Source organism: Molossus molossus, unplaced genomic scaffold, assembly GCF_014108415.1.
Source record: "Molossus molossus isolate mMolMol1 unplaced genomic scaffold, mMolMol1.p scaffold_m16_p_1, whole genome shotgun sequence".
NCBI lineage: Eukaryota > Metazoa > Chordata > Mammalia > Chiroptera > Molossidae > Molossus > Molossus molossus.
The window spans coordinates 5,717,631-5,731,435 of NW_023425344.1; the positions used below are offsets into that span (position 1 = coordinate 5,717,631).

Genomic DNA, 13,805 nt, shown 5'->3' on the forward strand with positions numbered 1-13,805 from the left:
ATATAAAAATATATCCTTGATAGATTGTTTTTAGTATGTAAAAATATATGCTCCTGGAGAAAAACGAAGATACAGATGAGCAAAAGAACAAACATCACCATAATCCCCCGTCCCAAGACAACCGCCATAAACACACACACATGCACACACATACACACACATGCAGTCTATGTGTAGATCGGTTATAGACATGCAGGCTATGACAGTCACATCAGTGCACCCTCTCTGACACCCACATTTATAATGGCTGCACAGTCTCCTCTCACACGGATGCCCCGCCACATTTTCAGCTAATCCCATGGCAAAAAAGGTGACCGTTTGGAAGTACCCAGGAATGCGCTAATTGACAGGCAGGCTCTCCTGTCAGTCACCATGTGCGCCCTCTTGTAGGAGGTCTGTTACAGTAGAACAGACACCGAAGTGGGCTGCAGGCGTTCAGAGGGGGCAGTGTGCTTGCTGATGAGTATTACGGGTGGGCATGGACGCGAAGCGTGTGGGCAGGCCTGCGCAGCGGTACCTCAGTGCGCATTTGGGCTTAAGATCGGTTTCCTTGTCCCCGCTCATGTCTCTAGAATGTTGTCGGTGAGGTGGACGCCCCCCGTCCGTTTCTGTCTACCTCAGCGCGGGTGAGCAGCGAGGTCAGACGGAGAGGGGTGCAGGTCCCTGCGGTGTGTGATTCACCAGCCACAGCCTCAAATTAGCAGCTTCATGTCCAGGTGCCACCCCCGTGGCAGTTTCTAGTCTCCCCAGGACTCCAAGTGGAGGGTGGGATGGGGTATATGGAGACCAAGCTCCGGTCCAACGTGGAAGCGCCTCGCGAGAACACAGCCTCTGCCAGGCCCCGGCTGGGAAGCGGGAGGCAGTCGTGTTCTGTGGGAGGGCTTAGAGCTGGGGGCTCGTTTGGCACGTAGATTCACACTTGCCATTTTTATTTGACTTCCCCATTCTCCTCACGGTGCGTGGGGCGTGCTGAGTGCTGGGAGGTGCTCTGCGTGCACCCCGAGCGACCCTCGAATCCCTCCCCAGGTGCACCCCTCCTGTTCTCCGTCACGGCTCCGACACTTCCCGTCCATCTGTTCCCTCTGCCCCACTCCGGCCGTCATTTCTAGCCACAAGCCTTCTAGGGAAATTCTGTGGCACTTTCTTTGAAGGTATACACTCAGGCCTGGGGGGATCTGCACCCCATCTAGGCTACAGAGCTCTCAGGTGGAGAGACAGGTTCCCACAGGGCCCAGCGCTGTGGAAGTCACAGGCCAGGCTGCCCCGGGGCAGCCACAGGAAGGGGCCAGAAGTGCTCCTGACATTCGAACAGGCCAATGGTCTCCCCGAAGGAGAAGAGAACAGGACGGAAGGGAGTCTAATGGACGGGAGCTGACATTCCCCCCGCTTCGTGACCGAGGGCCCCTGACTCACCTGTGGCTCCGTGGGTTCGAGGCCACGACCTAGGGCAGAACAGAGGAGCAAGGTGTCAGTCAGCCGCAAAGATCAGACCTTCCCGGAAGGGGTGGCCGGTCACCAGAGGCCATTTCATGGGCCCATCTACAGAGCGATTTCTTGATATTTGCATTTTTCTAGGCCTAGAGTAACAACGCATGACAGAGAATATAGAAAATGGAAAAATGTGTGTGGAAGGAAACAATCAGAAACACAGGTGATGTTTGGGCAAAACTCCTTTTCACAGGTGCCCGGGTGTATGAGGACGCATGCAGACCCTCAATATACAGGTGCATGAGCATAGCATATAAGAACGTGTAGGTTTCTGATGTTAAAAACGTGCTGTATATCTTATTTTATTTTATTTTATTTTATTTTTTATCCTCACCGGAGGACATTTTTCCATTTTTTGTTCAGATAGAGTTGGGGGCTGGGGGGAGAGGAAGGAGAGAGAGAGAAACATCGACGTGAAAGGGACACATCGAGTGGCTGCCACCCGCATGACCCAACCAGGGCCGGGGACAAACTGCAAACGAGGTACCTGCCCTTAGCGGGAACCGAACCCGGGTCTCTCTGGACCTCAGGCCAGTGCTCTAACCGCTGAGGCAAACCGGCCAGGGCTGTGCTGTATATCTTTAACTGTTATTCAAAAACATACTTCCGGACTGTGTAATTTCTGGAAGGGGCCGTCGGGCTGGCTAGTTTCCCTATCATGAGCAATGCTGCCATGTGCACCCGCCCCTTGTTTTTCACCTCGTTGCTGAATCTGTCCATGGACACACTTGCCAGGAGCGGGAAGGGGGCAGCCGTGGCCTAGCCCCTGTTCACATCGATCACGGGGAGCCTCCGCAGGGGCCGCAGCAGCTCGTATCCCAGGCCTCAGGTGGCCGTGACCGTCCCCTGCGTGTCATTGTCCTTTGAAACAATGTTGCCTATTGCCCCTTCATTCCTGTCTCGCTTCCTTGACCACTAGTGAGAGCGAATTTTATTATTATTATTATTATTTTTATCCTCACCGGAGGACATTCTTGCGTTCATCTTCAGATAGAGTGGGAGGGTGAGAGGGAGGAAGAGAGAAACATTGATGTGAGAGAGATGCATTGAGTGCTTGCACCCACACGACTCCAACCGGGGCTGGGGACAAACTGCATCCGAGGTATGTGCCCTTAGCAGCGGTTCTCAGCCTGTGGGTCGTGACCTCTTTGGGGGTTGAATGACCCTTTCACAGGGGTCGCCTAAGACCATCAGAAAACACATATTTCCGATGGTCTCAGGAACCGAGACACCGCCCCTCTGTCCGTCTCCAGGCGGGTCCGCCCACATGCAGATGCGCCACAGACAACACGAGGAATGTATACAGGGTCGAGGCGATAGGAAGGTTGAGAACCACTGTCTTAGTGGGAACCGAACCCAGGTCTCTCTGGTCTGTGGGCCGACGCTCTAACCACTGAGCCAAACCGGCCAGGGATATTATTATTATTATTATTAATATTATTTTCAAATGGTTTTGGGCCGTCTGCACTTCTGTGATAAGATTATGTACACATCTTCGCCATTTTCCAGCGAGCTCCCTGCCTGGCCGCCACCCGCCCTGGGACAGTGCGCTTCTGGGGCCCCCCTCCCTGACGCCGCGGTGATCTGCAAAGCCCTGGGGTGATCAGAAGCTCCGGAGGACCTCGCTTCCGTGCGGTGCCTCGTGTGTGCCCTCAGCGACCCGGCCCTGGCACCCCCTTTCCTCCGAGGCCTCAGACTGCGTCACCGCAGCAATTAGCCAGGCGTCGCAACACACGCGGGTGTAAATATTTATGAGGCTGGGTGGCAGCAGGGACACGGGGCAGGAGCACAGAAGCCGGGAGAGGCTGGTAACCAGGAGACCTCAGCCGATGAGTCCAGCTTCCAGCCTGCCCTCTGCTCCCCAAGTTAAACCCGACATGACCCTGCGGGGTAGCTGCCACTGTCCCACGTTTACAGACAAGGAAATTGAGGATCCAGGGGACCCCACAACCTGCCCAGTCCACAGAGAGTGAGGGACTTGGCAGCAGCCCGGATCCTGCCCCCCCCCTTCCCGGCCCTGGCCTGTAGGCGGCGGTCAGCCAGGCTCTGCCCGGACCTGCAGCTGTGGGCTTGGAAGCCTGTGGTTAGCTCCTGGCGCCCTTGGAAGGTGCCTGCGATTCTGCAGAAATTAACAGTAGGTCAGCCAGCGAGGAGCCAGCCGATCATTAATCTGGGGCTCGGGACTCTCTCGGACACTTTTAACACACGGCCTCTTCACGTGTGGCCACGGCAGGGGTGGGGGCCGAGCGCAAGCCGGGGGCTCCAGCACAGCCCTCCCAGGCTCCCGGAGAGAACTCCAGCCTTGACATCGATTTCATCTCGTCTCTTGTCTTGGTCTCGGCCAGTGTTCAGAATCAGATGCTAGAAAGCACTTGCAGATGATGCGGCCCATCGCCGTCCCCAGTGCGAGGCTCTGGAGGCAGAAGTGAGGTCTTTGCAGCCCTAAACGGAGAGGCTCTGGGGAACACGCCGTCTGCAGGAGGGGAGGCTGGGCTCCGAGGACAGCGTCCCCCGATGCAGAGGCAGCTGAAGCTCAGAAGAATGAAGCGACTTCCCTAAAGTGGTGCAGTGAGCTCTAGGCGGAGAGGATTTGTTCGACTCTAAATCCCTTATTATTTACAAGCCTAGAGAAAGCAGCAGCTTAGACCCCAGCTCTGCCTCCGAGAGATTTCATTGTCAGGGCCGCCCGAAAGCAGCTCACCTGATCCACTCTGCGATCGGCGGGTCCCCCAGCGATGGTGCTCATTCACATGTCGGTCCTCGGGGACTGCGCACCCCAGGGCCCTCCGTGCGTCAGTGCCAGCCCCGCGAAGCGCAGAGGGAGCGGCAGCAAGCAGGGGACGGAGCTGCTATTCCAGCTGAGCCCGCAAAGGGGGGGGGGGGGGGCTGAACCTGCTGCCCGGGGCTGGGAGGGACGGGGTCTGGGAAGCGTCCTGGACTCCACAGTTCCGTCTGGCCGGAGTGCAGCTGCCGAGCTCTTGAGAAGCCTCCCGTGTCCACGTTCTTTGCAGCCTGAGCCTGGGGTGATTGATGCAAGATGCTGCCAGCAAACTTCACGGAGATTCGATGTGTTTCCTCTGTGCTCGAGCGAGGCCCGTGTGTCCGCGGCTGCCTCTGGCCTGGGATGCACCCGGCTTTCGGTCCCCTGCAGACCCCTAACACGGCCGTGTGCGTGCGCCACCCTGTCCCCTCCACATCTATGTCGGGGTGCCGTGGTGGGGAGTTCACGGTACAGGAAATAACAGAACTGACCTCCAGGGGTTGGTGGTTTCCAGTATCCAAGCCTCCTTACAAATAGAGATGTCACATTTCTGAATGATTTTACATTTTCAGTATTTCTTAATCATTTAATGTGTTTAGTAATTTTTCATGTTTAAAAGGTACTAACCCCCCCGCCCCCCCGGCTGTCTAGGAGGACTGGCGCGGACGGAGAAGGCAGGGTGCAGTGTGTTCCACTTACCCACGGGAACAGAGTTTGGATGGTGTGTTATTCCAGCCCCATAGAGACGGGGCTGGGCCTGTCTCCAGGGTCACGCTCCTGGGATGGGAACTAGTTCCTCTTCGCCCCCTTGAGTGTGGCGTGCGTGGGCCCCTACGGGCCTCCCCAGGCACCCACGCGGGTCCAGAATGTGCCAGCAAAACCCTTGGGAAACAGTCAGGGTGACCTCATCCTGTGTTCTCTCCCTCTCCCGAACCTCCAGGCGAACTGGCTCAGCTCCCTGCCTCACCTGACAGAATATTCACCTGTCCTGCCCCTGACATGAAGACGACTCTGGAATTAAAATCTCTAGTGTTTGGAAGACAGTCGCTATGGTTGAGAGTTGCTAAACTCCGTCTGAACATAAGTTCCTTCCCTTCTTCCCTGTCTTTGGATGTCTGCACTGCTTCCTGTCGGGAGCGGTGGCCGGGTCCGTGCTTCCGCTTAGGACAAGCCAGCACCAAAGGGACGAGCAACGGGCCCTTTCCCTTTGCAGGAGGGCAGATGGAGGCCCAGGTCCGCCCCGGAGGAGTTCACGGTGCCCTTCCCCCGGCCGCCTGCGGGCAGGGTCACCCTCTGCCCTCTCCACCACGGGGGGAGGGGGGCTGGCACGGGGAGCCGGGAGCCCTGGTTTGGAAATGCTGGCAGTTCCGGAGAGGAGGGAGCTGGAGGGACAGCTCCACGGGCAGAGCGACCTGCAGGCAGTGGGCAGACTCGCAGGCGGTGGGGAAAAGGTGCTCAGGGCTGCGGCTCAGAAAGTCACGTAGAGGCGGCGGCGATGCGGGCGCGGGCTGGGCTGTGAGTGACCAGCTCAGTAAGGTGCAGTGACAGCGAGCGTGGCCACCAGAGCCTCCCTCGGACCATCGGCACCTGGCCAAGGGAACCCGCAGTCATCAAACCAGCACAGAGCGCAGCGCTGTCTCCAACTTCCCGCACTGGGCTCCCGGCTCCTAAAAGGGAGACCAGGCACCTCGCACAGTGCCTGCAGCATGGCCCGGGCACAGGCGCGTGTCGAATGAGCGTGAATGAACGCACTCGTGTCCAGGGAAGTGACGGTAAGAGGGCATCTCAAGGGTAAGACGCGCTGCAGACCGAGGCTGGGTCGGACACGGCAGGGACTGTCCCATGCGTGCGCACATCCCACGGAACGACCCGAGACCGGATCCGCCTTGATTTTCGTGACAGACGCGGGATCGGAGCGCCTCCCCCAGCCCATGCTTCCCGAGGCGGACGAGGTTCACGCTGAGGTGAAATGGGGTCCAGGCTCGTTTCCACACGTGCAAACTGGGTTCAAGCTCTGCCAGAGGAACCCTTCACTCCTTCAACACGCTCATCTTCTCTGTTTAGTGGAAACAATATTTGGCCCCGGCCAGGTGGCGCACTTGGTTGGAGCGTCATCCTGTACACCCAAGGTTGTGGGCTCCATTCCTGGTCAGGGCACCTGCCTAGGTTTGGGTTTGATATCTGGTTGGGGTGCATGAGGAGGCCACAGTCGATGTCTCTCTCGTGTCCGTGTCTGTCTCTCTTTCTCTCCCCCTTCCTCTCTTTCTAAAATCAATGGACACATGTCTTCAGGTGAGATTTAAAAAACACATTCGGGTGCACATGACCCCCTGAACAAGTCCTGGGGAAAATGCTGGAAGTGTTTGGTACCGTTCAGAACTGTATAAAGCTCATAGCCACCCCCCCCCCCCCAGGACTCCCCTGGCCTGCTCAGGATCCTGGCCCGAGGGGGGGGCCCATGGCCATCCCTCCTCTGAGCCCTGATGGCACGTCTTGTTCTAATGACATCACTAGTGAAGTTAAAAGGTAGTGTAGCCCTGGCCAGTTTGGCTCAGCGGTTAGAGCGTCGGCCTGCGGTCCGGAGAGACCCGGGTTCGGTTCCCGCTAAGGGCATGTACCTCGGTTGCAGTTTGTCCCCAGCCCTGGTTGGTCGTGCGGGTGGCAGCCACTCGATGTGTCCCTTTCACGTCGATGTTTCCCTCTCTCTCTCCCTTCCTCTCTCTCCCTCCCACTCTATCTGTACAAAAAATGGAAAAATATCCTCGGGTGAGGATAAAAAAAAAAAAAAAAAGGTAGTGTATGATTTATTCATTTCTTACTCAAATCTCATCGTTTTATATCTTACTTGGTTTTTATTTTTCCTTAACTAGAGTTCAAGGTCTCCGGGTGGGAAAGTGAGTCTGTGACCTGTCGTCCCTTTCACGGAAGCTGTTGCGTCCCGGACACGTGTTGAAGGAGGGAAGAGAGCTGTGTGGCTGTCTGACGGGCGGTCGTCCAGCAGGCGGAGAGCAGGGGCCACGCCAGGCCCGGGTTAGCTCGGGCAGATGCCCCTCCACTCTCTGGCCCTCCCCATACCTCCTGCCTTCTCCCTTGGGTCCCCTCCTTCTCCCTCTGTTCAAAGCTCCCCTTGTCCTCTGTGTGAGTCGAGTATGCGCCGGGGGTGGGACTAGTACAAGCTAAGGGCCTCCGGTGCACCCAGGGGGTCCTGACACCACCCTCCCTCCTTCCTCTCCGCCCTTCGGCCACTTGCCCTGAACACCTGCTGTGTCCCAGCCCCTGGTGCACAGCCCAGGAAGCTGGCCGACATCCTGTGCGGAAGCCCTTCAGCCCCTTGAAAAGCTGTCAGCTTGCGAGAGCTTCAGGGGGCCCCCGCTTTCTGCCCAGTGAGGGGGCGAGAGGGGGCAGAAGGGATCCTGCGGACCCATTGGTGCCACGACCCCCAGGGCAGCTGGAGGACAGGTGGGGCAGACAGGCCCGGCATGTCCTCCCGGTGCTCGGAATGGACAGGGTGGCTGGCTCCCCGGGGACGAGGACTGGCCCTGAGACGTCGCGGCCACCTGCACCTCGGCCCCTGGAGCAAACTCTCGCTGCAGGTGTTAGAGGCAGACAGACAGCGCTGATAACGGTGAGGTGAGGCCTCGGGAAGAAACCAAAGGCGGGAAGTGTGAACGGCTGCTGACGATGGCACAGCCGAGCAGCAGAAAGTGACGAGAGACTGGCGGTTGGAATGGGACCTCCCGGCCCGGTGCCTTGGCCTTCCACTCACCGGCGTGTGACCGGGCCGCCCTTGGCTCCCCGAGCTCCCGTGGCCTGCGCCAGGGTCTGCCCCGGCTCACGCACATGTCTTACGGTCTGTTCCGTGTTCTCTTCTGTCCCCTGCCCCGAGCGTCTTGATGTCAGGGGCTGTGTCTTCAGCTCCGATTCCCCAGTCCCCAGGGCAGTGGTCTCCCCGGGGGAAGGACATCTCGCCCACTCCCTCCCACCCTCTCGCACCTGGTCCCTATCTTCTCTCCTCTCTCCATCCCATTTACTGTGCTGTAGGGGGTGGGGACAGAGGGGGTGCTGGGCCCAGAGGCCTCCTTCTCCAGCCCCAAGGCTTGCACTGTTTATGTATGTATGTATGTATGTATGTTTTAATCCCCACCTGACTATATTTTTTTCTTTATCTTCAGATAGAGTGGGAGGGAGAGAGAGAGAAACATTGACGTGAGAGGGACACATCGACTGGTTGCCTCCTGCACGACCCCGACCAGGGCCCGGGTGAACTGCGGCCGAGGCACCTGCCCGTGACCGGAATCGAACCTGCTGCTCTTTGGTCTGTGGGCCGACGCTCTAACCGCTGAGCCACGCCGGCCAGGGCGTCCGACGCTTGCTCTCCTGGCAGCGATGCTCAAAGCCAAGGTTCTCAACCTGAATGGGGGGGAGGTAAGCCCAGGGCGTGGCCCCCACACCTGAGTTTCCGATGGGCAGGTGGGGCCTGCAAATCTGCATTTAAAGTTGTGCCCAGGTGATGCTGACCCGCTGGTCTAGGGACCCCTCGAGGAACCAACACCGCGAGGCGTCCTTATCACGGACGCGGGTGTTCTTCTCCGGAGCCTCACGCATCTGCCCTCTTCCTCGTGGAGAGTTGGGACCGGGCACAGGGGACTCAGGACTTGGAAACGAAATCCACATGCACTAACGGAGAAGACAGTGGGGAGAACTTGGAGCCGGACAGGCACTCAGTCGAGGTGAGACTCTGAGTGCAGACCCCGCTGTTACCAGTGAGTTGCTCTGGGGTCGTTGCTCTCGGGCTCATCTTCCCATCTGTAGAACGGGGTCATTGTACCTTCTCCGGAGCACGGTCGTGAGGATTGCACATCACCGTCCCTACGTGGTGTCTGGCGCACGCTGGGTGCTCCTGCAGCTGTTGATTTGAGTTTGAACTCGACTGGAAAACACGCTGGAGGAAGTTTCTGTTTCTGCCCACGTGGGGAAACCATGCAGGACAGACTGGCACCAGGCAGGTGATGAGTTCCACAGGACATTCTAGGACATGCTCGTCTCAATACTGAGGACCGGCCGTGGGCAACGGATGCCGTGTGACAGTCTCCGGGCGCAGCGTCGGGCGGCCCAGCGCCCAGCTCAGCCTTCGCTCTGCCTGTCAGCAGGAGGGCCACGCGTGCTTGCGCTGGGCCGGGCGGGAGTCGGTGGCCCTCTGCGCCTGTTGGGAGAGCTGCCTCCTGCACCCAACTCGGCCACCACAGCGGCGAGGGCAGCGTGATGGACGCCGGGGCAGCTTACATATCAGTGCGAGACCCGGACGCCGACCGCCTGCCACGCCTCGGCCGGCCTCAGCCGCGGGGGGTTTGTTCCCCTCTCCAGGCTGCACCCTTCTCCCCCTTTGGAGACCAAGAAAGCACAGTTGTTAGGACCCAGTGAGCTACGACCTGAAAACACCTTCACCACGCCTGGGACACGGCGAGGCTGGGCGCCTGTTAGTCTCTTGTCCGTTGAGAGCCTCGTATCTCGGCTCACTGCCAACGCACCCGTCTGCTCCCCAATACGGGAACCGCTCCAGGTATGGGCATCAGAGGGGGGCAGGACAGCCAGCTCACTGACTTTCAAATGCCATTTCCAAAATTCCCACGACGCTGTGATGGACATGGGCTCGCGTGAGGGGGGTCGCCCAGCTAGCGAGCGGGTCGGCGGCGCGATTTCGATCCGACTCCGATGGCCTGAGCCCTGTCCACCCACAGCGCCCACGCCCTGACCCTCACCACCACCAAACGCTGATAATGACAGTTTGCGTGGAGGATGAGAACATCAGCGTCATCGTCACCGGGGTAAGACTAGACCCAAGTATATAGCCCCAGACGTTTCGATTTGATTTATACACCTCAAATACTAATTTAGATTCATACAATACTTCCATTATGAAATATGCCGCGGTGCAGAGATTGGTACGTGTGTGGGGTTTTTTTAAAACTGGAGTTTATAAATGGTTTGGAACGGGCTGCAGGAACATCGTCTGCTGCTCTTTTCATGGATCTCGAGCATGCACGACACATCCCGGGATAATCTGCTTCAGAAGAAGACCACTGCTCTCGCTTTTCCTTCCGAAACGTAAGTGTAAGTACTGCTTTGATGTGTGTAATTGCTGCAGCCATCTCGTTGGCAGGGAGGGTTCTCACTCTTCCCTCTCCTGTGTCTCGCTGTTGTCAAGAAATAAGAAGAACGGGCGTAAGATGCATTATTTAAATGGATTTAATGTTAACATTGAAGATGTCTGAGAACAGCCACACATTTTCCTCTGCTTAATGTGGTCTGTCTCGCGAGCATTATGCACTCCACAGAGGGGAGGCATTTCTGCGAGCAAATCTTGGGGTCCCAAGAACGCGCCTTGTGCCCAGCACATAGTAGGAACGGAACGGAACGGATGTTTCACGATTGACCTGACTTGGAGTAGACGAGGGTTCAGGAGCTGGGATAGCCCACGGAGACCGCAGCACTGCTGGGCACAGAGGCGGCACCTGCAGGCACAGGGGAGGGAGTTCTGTCCGGTCCGTGACGGCCGGACCCGACTTCAGCAGCGGTCCCTCGTCCGTGAGCTTGAACTGCGCCGCGAGCACCCTGAAGCCAGGTCTTCCTTCCAGCTCTGCATGTCCAGTGGCCTGTGCAAGTCTTCATGTCAGCAAATGTCTTGCTCAGGTGGACAGAGAAAAGAACCATTTGGCGGGTGGCTCCCGCTAGTCTCCTCGCTCGTGAGACCTGGCAGTGGGCTCGCGGCCGGACCCACCCGTGAGCCGTCATCTGAATCATTCATCCGCCGGGGAACAGGAGTCCCATCAGCGGCATCTCTGGGCTGTTTCAGGTGCCCTGGGCGGGTGATGGGAATAGACCTGGTCTGAAAGGCTGTGGATGCTGGGGGCACCCACACCTGCGTCACACATGCATCGGCAGGCCGACCACATCAGGTCCCTTCTCTATGACACCTTGAAGGCCATGCCAGCTGTGGGCTGTGTGCGTGCGTGCGTGTGTGTGTGTGTGTATGTGCCACAGAACCAAGTTCTCAACAAGAAAACACTCCCACCTGTTTTTCTGCAGGCTGGAGTTCTGGAGTCTGAGATTGCTGGGTCCTTCTGTCTTTGTCCTTCGATTGCCTCTGAGATGAAAGAAAATGGATTATAGTCAGGAAATGGCAAGAAGCTAGAGGTAAAAAATTAAGTGTTTTCATTCATAGACACAATCCCCCACTCAGATTTCAGTAATGAATATTTCAACATATTTCCAAATTTGTCTTTGGATTTCCATTAGGGCTAAGCACCCCTACCCCCCGTGTTTTAGCTCTGGACAGTTTGGCTCAGCAGTTAGAGCATCAGCCCTCAGATGCAAGGGTCTTGGGTTCAGTTCCCAGTCAAGGCTACAGATGTGGGTTGCAGGTTCGATCCCTGGCCCCAGTCGGGGTCCTGTGGATGGCAACCAATCCACGTGTCTCTCTCACATCGATGTTTCTCTCTCTCCCTCCCAATCCCTCCCTTCCACTCTATCTAAAAATCAATGGAAAAATATCCTTGGGTGAGGATTAACAACAACAAAATAATAATAATAATAATAATAATTCATGTTTTATTTTATTTTTATTTTTTAATCCTCACCCGAGGACATTTTGCATTTATCTTCAGATAGAGCAGGAGGGAGAGAGGGAGGAAGAGAGAGAGAGAGATGTCAATGTGAGAGAGACACATCGACTGGCTGCCACCCACACCAGGACGAACTGAAACCGAGGTACGTGCCCCTAGCGGGAACCAAACCCGGGACTCTCTGGTCCGCAGGCCGATGCGCCAACCGCTGAGCCAAACCGGCCAGGGCAATATTTTAATTACTGAATTACTTTTTTTTTTTTTTTTTTAAGTAAGAGCTTTATTTTACAGGGGCAGCAGCATGGGACAGAAGAGGTACCCCGTCAAGGTGAGGACACGGTCTGCTCCTCACACCATCGGGGTCCCTGTGGGACCCTCCTTAAACTCTATGAGTCTCTGTGACATTGCTCTGTAAAACGAGAAGCATATACCTTCACCCCAGGGTCAAACAAGGACAGCGCCCATGGACCAAGGAATATTCTAGATGCTTTCCTATGTTAGCCGAACCTAGCCCCAAACTAGTGAACATCGTCGGTGAAGGAAGGTGGACTCCTTAACGGTAGCAAGTTGGATTCCAATACTATTAAGTGTTTTCATTCATAGACACATAGACACAATCCCCCAGTCAGATTTCAGTAATGAATATTTCACACATATTTCCAAATTTGTCTTTGGATTTCCATTAGGGCGCCCCCCCCCCCCCCCGCCGTGTTTTAGCCCTGGCCAGTTTGGCTCAGCAGGTAGAGCATCAGCCCTCAGATGCAAGGGTCTTGGGTTCAGTTCCCAGTCAAGGCTCCAGACGTGGGTTGCAGGTTCGATCCCTGGCCCTGGCATTGAACGAGGTAATTTAGGCACCTGGTGTGCCAGTTTGTGTGAAGAGATTGCCTTGTTTCAGAGCGAGTTGGTTTCTTCAGCTTCGTTAAGGCGTGCACTATCCTAGACCGTCACTGTTATGCGCCTGTTTCATTAGCCACGCAGAACATTCTTTGCCTCTGCAAGTGTCCTGGGAGCTTGGTCAGGCGTGTACAGAGGACACTGTTGTCCCTGGTGCTCCTGGCCTGGTGAGCGCTGCCGACTCATTTTCCTCCTGACTTCCTCCACCTGAGCCCAACTCACTTCTTCTCGGACCCTGGACTTCTCTGCTCCCGCCCCAGGCTCCCACAAACTGTTCCCTTTCTCAAGTCCCCATTGTCCCCATTCCTTCGCTCGAACTCGTGCTCGGAGCCCAGCCGAGTGTCACCTCCTCAGAGCCCCCGACTCGGGGTCTGGCTCCTCCCAGCACGAGTGTGAGTAGAAATGTCACTTTCGTTACAATGTGTAGCCGCAACCACGTCTGATGAGCCTCCTGACCCACCACCTCGAGGAGGCAGAGATCTGCAGGCTCGGCCTCCCCAGGGCCTGGCTCAGCGCCTGGCCCACAGCGGCCTCAGTGGCCGTGCGTGACTGTCCAGTCCGTGAGCCAGGGGCCCCGGGACCTGCGCGTGCTGATCCAAGTCCCTCTCCACCCAGGATCCTGTGTGTAGCCTGCCAGCCACACGTGACGAAGAGAACCTGAGTGACTTGTTTCCATGCATTCTGTCAATGTGAACTGACTGCCTAGCAAGCTGATGTGTTATTTCATGATTTCAAAGTCATTTAATTACTCTGTTATCTCATACATTTCATTATTTTAAACAATCCTCACCCGAGGATATTTTTCTTTTATCATCAGATAGTGTGGGAGGGAGGGAGCGCAAGACAGAGAAAGAGGGAGAGAGACACTGACTGGTCGCCTCCTGCACCACCCTGACCAGGGCCAGGGATAAACCACAACCCAGGTACGTGCCCTTGACCAGAATCGAACCCATGACTCACTGGTCTGTGGGTCGGCGCTCTAACCCCTGAGCCAAACCAGCCAGGGCTCATTATTTCATTTTTTTTTTTTTTTTTTTATC

At 56.6% G+C, this 13,805-nt stretch overlaps 1 protein-coding gene and 1 long non-coding RNA gene across 2 annotated transcripts in view; both read right to left on the reverse strand.

Moving 5' to 3' along the window:
• CLNK (cytokine dependent hematopoietic cell linker) overlaps positions 1–12,228 on the reverse strand; it is a 90,584-nt gene extending 78,356 nt beyond the window's left edge. Inside the window, exons 1-3 of the mRNA XM_036281480.1 lie at positions 12,224–12,228; positions 11,322–11,393; positions 1,414–1,442 (exon numbers count right to left, since the gene is read on the reverse strand). Coding sequence (XP_036137373.1) covers positions 1,414–1,442; positions 11,322–11,393; positions 12,224–12,228 — 106 coding nt within the window. The remainder of the gene's footprint in view (positions 1–1,413; positions 1,443–11,321; positions 11,394–12,223) is intronic.
• Positions 11,332–13,805, reverse strand: part of LOC118615292 — a 55,606-nt gene continuing 53,132 nt past the window's right edge. Inside the window, exon 3 of the long non-coding RNA XR_004956419.1 lies at positions 11,332–11,393. This is a non-coding gene — a long non-coding RNA (uncharacterized LOC118615292). The remainder of the gene's footprint in view (positions 11,394–13,805) is intronic.